The sequence below is a fragment of the Nicotiana attenuata genome, chromosome 12, assembly GCF_001879085.1.
Source record: "Nicotiana attenuata strain UT chromosome 12, NIATTr2, whole genome shotgun sequence".
In the NCBI taxonomy this organism is placed as follows: domain Eukaryota; kingdom Viridiplantae; phylum Streptophyta; class Magnoliopsida; order Solanales; family Solanaceae; genus Nicotiana; species Nicotiana attenuata.
Genome location: NC_032000.1, coordinates 29,716,944 through 29,723,822, shown reverse-complemented (window position 1 = coordinate 29,723,822; position 6,879 = coordinate 29,716,944). Strand labels below are relative to the sequence as shown.

The window sequence follows — 6,879 nt, the reverse complement described above, 5'->3', positions numbered from 1 at the left end:
AATTAAGGGGATTTCCAATGATGGAGATTCTGTTGTTTGAGTTTGGAGTTGAACTTGAGGCCCGAATCCGTTTGAATACTTTTAATAGTAGTTTATCAATAATATTAATTAATTAGGCCTTTAGAGACAATCTTTAATAGAGAATAATAGTCCCTTTTAGGATGGCCTTAAATAATAAAATGAGGCGAGCCCCGCCAAATAAAAATGCATAAATTGCGGGGCCCTCTTTAAATATTTCCTATTAAAATACTTAGAATTCGGGACGCGTCATTTAGCGAATTTCATGGCCTCCCACCAAGTTAATAATACGTTAGTCGCTTTAGGCGCGCTTTTTAATAATTTTACCTTCCTAAACTCGGGTGCACATTTATGTGACCCAAATCCAAATCTCAACGAAGTCGAAATGTGTCAAAAACCGCGGGTGCATTTATGTGACGTGGTTCGAGACGTATTTTCACGATGTTGCAATTTTCTATAAAATATAATAAAAGTGGTTTAAAGTTTAAAAAGCACATAAGTTAAAACATGTATTAGATTTTTAGCCAATTATAATAATTTAAGAGACCGTGCTAGAACCACGGGATCCGGGGGTGCCTAACACCTTCCCTCGGGTCAATAGAATTCCTTATTCAGAATTTCTGGTTCGCAGACTCCAACTGGGAAGTCGAAATTTTCCTCGATTTCGGATTCAAGTTAAACCTGTGACTTGGGACACCAAAAGCCAATCCTATCCCAAGTGGCGACTCTAAAAATAAATAAATAATCCCATTTCGAATAATATCACTTTAAATGGAAAAACTCCCTTATACATTATCCTTCGGGGTAGGTGTGTAAAAAGGAGGTGTGACAATATCTTACATGAACTTCAAAATGGGCCGATCTATGCACAATATTATGATAGTTGAACATGTTAAGAAGATAACCAGCGTTTGAAGTGCAACGGTTAGGATAATTGCCTTCCAAGCAATAGACCCGGGTTCGACTCCCGGCAGACGCATATTTTTATGAATTTTCTTCATTTTTATTTTTTGTTTCTGATTAGTGTTTGCTCATTTACCTCAACTGTGGGATTAGACTGGGTACTGGGTCAGTTGTTATTTGTATCAGTTGGATCAGGCAAGGTTCTTAACAAATATGGTTCGATAATTGATAACATGCTCTAACGTACAAAGTGAGACTACATTGCCTAAAATTGTTTGAGTATATCTTACATGAACTTCAAAATGGGCCGATCTATGCACAATATCATGATAGTTGAACATGTGAAGAAGATAACGAGCGTTTGTAGTCCAACGGTTAGGATAATTGCCTTCCAAGAAATAGACCCGGGTTCGACTCCCGGCAGACGCATATTTTTATGAATTTTCTTCATTTTTTTTCTGATCAGTGTTTGCTCATTTGCCTCAACTGTGGGATTAGACTGGGTACTGGGCATGTTGTTGTTTGTATCAGTTGGATCAGGCAAGGTTCTTAACAAATATGGTTTGATAAATGATAACATGCTCTAACGTACAAATTGAGACTACATTACCTAAAATTGTTTGGTTATATCTTACATGAACTTCAAAATGGGCCGATCTATGCACAATATTATGATAGTTGAACATGTTAAGAAGATAACTAGCGTTTGTAGTCCAACGGTTAGGATAATTTCCTTCCAAGCAATAGACCCGGGTTCGACTCCCGGCAGACGCATATGTTTATGAATTTTCTTCATTTTTATTTTTTGTTTCTGATCAGTGTTCCTCATTTACCGCAACTGTGGGATTAGACTGGGTACTGGGTCTGTTGTTGTTTGTATCAGCTGGATCAGGCAAGGTTCTTAACAAATATGGTTCGATAAATGATAACATGCTCTAACGTACAAAGTGAGACTACATTACCTAAAATTGTTTGGTTATATCTTACATGAACTTCAAAACGGGCCGATCAATGCACAATATTATGATAGTTGAACATGTTAAGAAGATAACCAGCGTTTGTAGTCCAACGGTTAGGATAATTGCCTTCCAAGCAATAGACCCGGGTTCGACTCCCGGCAGACGCATATTTTTATGAATTTTCTTCATTTTTATTTTTTGTTTCTGATCAGTGTTTGCTCATTTACCTCAACTGTGGGATTAGGCTGGGTACTGGGTCTGTTGTTGTTTGTATCAGTTGGATCAGGCAAGGTTCTTAACAAATATGGTTCGATAAATGATAACATGCTCTAGCGTACAAATTGAGACTACATTACCTAAAATTGTTTGGTTATATCTTACATGAACTTTAAAACGGGCCGATCAATGCACAATATTATGATAGTTGAACATGTTAAGAAGATAACCAGCGTTTGTAGTCCAACGGTTAGGATAATTGCCTTTCCAAGCAATAGACCCGGGTTCGACTCCCGGCAGACGCATATTTTTATGAATTTTCTTCATTTTTATTTTTTTGTTTCTGATCAGTGTTTGCTCATTTACCTCAACTGTGGGATTAGGCTGGGTACTGGGTCTGTTGTTGTTTGTATCAGTTGGATCAGGCAAGGTTCTTAACAAATATGGTTCGATAAATGATAACATGCTCTCACGTACAAATTGAGACTACATTGCCTAAAATTGTTTGGTTATATCTTACATGAACTTCAAAATGGGCCGATCTATGCACAATATTATGATAGTTGAACATGTTAAGAAGATAACCAGCATTTGTAGTCCAACGGTTAGGATAATTGCCTTCCAAGCAATAGACACTGGTTCGACTCCCGGCAGACGCATATTTTTGTGAATTTTCTTCATTTTTATTTTTTTCAGGCAAGGTTCTTAACAAATATGGTTCGATAAATGATAACATGCTCTAACGTACAAAGTGAGACTACATTACCTAAAATTGTTTGGTTATATCTTGCACAATATTATGATAGTTGAACATGTTAAGAAGATAAGGTTGGCTTGAAATCACGTAAAACAAAAGTCGTAAGAAAAGACATACAATCTCATGGAATTCACGCGGCACAAAATAGAAGCAAAAGATCCTGATGATTCCAATTAGTTAAGATCCAGGCTAGTCAAACTGGTGTACATACAATAGACACTGGGTATAGTGATGTTTATAAGCTTTTCATTTGCTTAAGGTTTAAGATGTTCGTGGAACATGTAGAAAATTTTGTGTTGGAGATTTATTGAGTATTTTATTTTAACGAGAAGGTGTTTTCATGATAATTGAACATGCTGACAGATGAGGCAGGCTTAAAATCGCGTATAACACAGTTGTCATAAAAAAAAGATGTACGATTTCTTGAAATTCCCCTCATATAATAGAAGGAAAAGATCAACCCTGATGATTCCAATTAGTTAATATTTACTCTAGTCATATTTGTATACTTATATTAAGAACTCATAGGAATTTGATTTAGAGGTGTAGTTGTTAAGAGTTGTTCTAATGTATATAATAGTTTAATACTTTTGAAGTGCCAACGGATAGGACATGGTCCTTCTATTTCTGTTCTCAGTTGAATGGCTCCCTCATATTTAACAGGAAAGCAATCAAAAGAACAGTTTTCTATAGTAATAATTTGTGATTAAGCTTATAAGAGTATCATGTAGTATTGCAGCTTACAAATAAAATAATTATACCAAATGACATAAAACTGAACACAAACATATCAAAGAATGTTTGATACAAGAAAATAAATCTCAGCTTCCTTTCTCAAGGATTCTTCACTTTGATCCTCAACTTCCTGGCTATGTGTCCTGCTTTAGGATGAATAGGACGTTTATTTGAATCAAACTGTTCTACTTCAACCCAATTAATCACTTTAAGCAAGAGTGATTGAGGGACTTTGCCTGAAGAATCTGATTCTACTTTTCCTTTAGCCTTTTTCAGCCCTTTCTCCAGGGACTTTTCAAGAAAATCCATAAACCAACTTCCACTTTCACTCTCAATCTGCTTTCCCAATTTGATCGTATTCGAAAGGCTGCTGCTTGTGGAAGAAGAAGCCGGTTTCTTGTTCTCATCATTCTCATTTATGTTTGCATTATTATTGGATAGTGCTCCTTTTATTGCCCTTGATGTTGATCTCAAATGCTTCCCAAGAATTGATTTTTGATCACTCCTTTCAGGAGGAAACACTGCAATGGATTTGTAAAGTGCAGCTCTCCTTTTAGATGCATTTGATTCGCTATCTCGTGATTCTTCCAGTGAATTCTGCACTATTTCATGTAAAATAGGGGTGCCATTCTCTGGTTCAACATTTGAAGTTTGTGACATTTCATTTGAAGCTGTTGCTGCTGCTTGAATGGATACCATTTCTGCTACAGCTTGCACAAGTTGTTCATGAAATTCAAGAAATTGATCGAAGCAAGCTGCTGGCGCTTCCGGTTTTGCAGCTCTACTCAAGTTTGAAAACATTCTTCAAAGCCATAAGTGAGAGAGAGAATCAAATTCAGGCCAAAATGTAGTATAGTAATAAGCACTAAAAATACAAAAAACAAAGAACATAAATAATCAAAAGTTCCTCACTTCAGTGACCGCACAAGATTTTCTGTGGCTGATGCGTCCCTTAGTGCTTGAAGAGCAATTTTCTGTGCATTTTCTCTTTGCTGTACAGCTTCCTAATAGACATCACAAATGTGCTTTAATAAGGCTAATGTTCCAACAAAAAGGCAAGAATAGTTCATATATTAAAAGCGAAAAGGATCAAAAATACCCCTTCTACTATTCGATATATCTTGTCTTATATTTTTACCCTCAATTATGCTTCAGAGCTATTTATACCCTTGCCATCAGCAAATCGTCTTGTATGCTCCGTTACACCCCATAGAGCTTCAACTTCAAGTACAACTAAGGATAACTTTATACCTTGGTCAAATTGAACATTCTATTCGAAATAATTTTGATACGTGAAATCCACCCAATTCATATTGGAGCTCCATTAATATCAAGGGCAATACTAGACGGTTTGCTAATGATAATGGTATGAATGACCCTAAAGTAAACGGATGATAAAACTAAGATATTTTGTAAAGTAGAGGGGTAAAATTAGACCTTTTCCCTGTATTAAACATGCGACAAACAAGTGCAGCAAAGATGTTACCTTCCCCAAGATACTAAGTTTTCCAGGCAAATTAACAGTCAGACTCGTGTTGTCTTGAGTCGAATCGACAGGCTTAGATTGTTGTTGTTCTTGACAAGACTTTTTGGAATTGGAAAGCCTCTGAGAATCTCTGCCTACAGTTGGAGAAGCTGCCATTCTTGCACTCCTTAAACTTGGTGGTGGAGTTGTACTTTTCTTTTCCTGTGTCTACACAAAAAACAAAAACAAAAGGAACAATCAAATTGCAACATGTTATATGCCTTAAAACACATAGATGAACTGTACATAAAGGGAAAAATGTACCTACAGCTGAATTTAATGGAGACTTGTAAATTCTCTCTTCTCGATCAGTAACACTTCTGCTCCTAGGAAATTTCATCATACTAGGTGTAGCACAACTTTTCCTTACCATAGCAGGACTATTAGCCTCTATCAATTTAGACAACAACGCGCCACCAACCGATGACCTTACCATAGTACTACTCGCGCCTCCTCCTCCTTCTTTAGTTAATAATTTCCCTCGAATAACAGGTGACATTGGAATAACTCGCGATATCTTGACAGCACTAGACCTTTCCTTAATCGGTGTACATTGATCGAAATCAATAGGAACCGGCTTCATAACTTGAGGAGATGCAACTACTTCTGTCCCATTTTGGCCTATTCCCCAAGAACCCCTTCTTGGAGGAGCTGACATATTTTGCTTAAATTTTTGTTCAACTTTTTCGCCTTTTTCTCTCAATCCCATTAATGGTTCTGGAGTTCCTACAAGAGGATGTCTTCCAGGGAGAGGCTTCGCGCCTTTAACGACAGGAACAGGCGAACCGGGCTCTAATCTATCGACATAAATGAACTGCCCTAACTGCATTTTATTGCTTAAAACCAAGTCATCTTGTTCATATGGAAGACTTACATAAATCGAATGTGAAGAATCTGAAACCTTGATGAAAAATCCATGCTTTGGCCATAGATTTTTCTCATCAAGATCTGCAGGGACAATATCAGTAACCTGTAAAAGTGAACTCCTGTGTTCACTTGTTGGCTTCACACCTGATTTCATTCCATTTAGTAGCTTCAACAAAATTCCTGGTGCTAATGCTGCCATTTCTTGAAAATTTTCAATAACCCCACCACAATTAAACTCAAATTCTTGGGTATTAAGAATTTTCAAGAAAAAAATCAAGAAAGATGATGAGTAGTGGAGTGAGTCAAGAATAAAATGTACTCTTAATATATTAAAAGTGACACAAATTTAGCTCTTAAAGATTGATAAGTACAAGCAAGAAATGGACCATTTCAGAGGGATTTTTGTTGATATTTGAAGTTATGTTTTAACTGATAAGGTGAAGGTGAAGAAGGGAGTTTGAGGACTAACGGTAAACTTAGAGAAAGATGAAGGAGGTGGGGTTTTAGGGTGGGTCCCATAAATGAATTTTTAAATTTGTGATTTTAGGAACGTTGTGGTAGTAACGGTCATATGTTGTGAGTGAGTCATATCAATGTATTTTGGTTTTTTTTTGAATTTTCAGCGGAATTAAACATGATGCCCGTGTCCCTCTTTTTAATAGTAGTAACTTCTTTTTTGCTTTTTGTGGTTAAAAAATTAGTGAGTTGAATATTATGGCTTTTCCATTTTTGTATTTGTTTCCTAAAGAGCCTAAAACTTTTTCAACGAATAAAAAAGAATTGGGATGTTGCACCAATTTGCTTCTCAAACTTGTGGACAGAAAGATAGGGAACAAGAGGACTTCCCCAACTATCAAATTAAACTTAAAGAATTAGAGAATATTTATCTATTTGCTTCT

General features: G+C 36.3%; 1 protein-coding gene and 4 non-coding genes across 5 annotated transcripts; 4 read left to right on the top strand and 1 right to left on the bottom strand.

Moving 5' to 3' along the window:
• Positions 926-997, top strand: TRNAG-UCC. Its single transcript has one exon. It is a non-coding gene; the product is annotated as a tRNA-Gly (tRNA).
• TRNAG-UCC lies at positions 1,279-1,350 on the top strand. The gene has a single exon. It is a non-coding gene; the product is annotated as a tRNA-Gly (tRNA).
• On the top strand, positions 1,624-1,695 carry TRNAG-UCC. Its single transcript has one exon. It is a non-coding gene; the product is annotated as a tRNA-Gly (tRNA).
• On the top strand, positions 1,976-2,047 carry TRNAG-UCC. Its single transcript has one exon. It is a non-coding gene; the product is annotated as a tRNA-Gly (tRNA).
• LOC109235508 lies at positions 3,537-6,461 on the bottom strand. The gene is made up of 4 exons (XM_019401651.1): positions 5,382-6,461; positions 5,075-5,281; positions 4,501-4,592; positions 3,537-4,390 (listed from the first exon to the last, which is right to left on the bottom strand). The coding sequence occupies exons 1-4, from the start codon at positions 6,177-6,179 to the stop codon at positions 3,688-3,690; spliced, it is 1,800 nt and encodes a 599-aa protein (XP_019257196.1). The 5' UTR covers positions 6,180-6,461; the 3' UTR covers positions 3,537-3,687.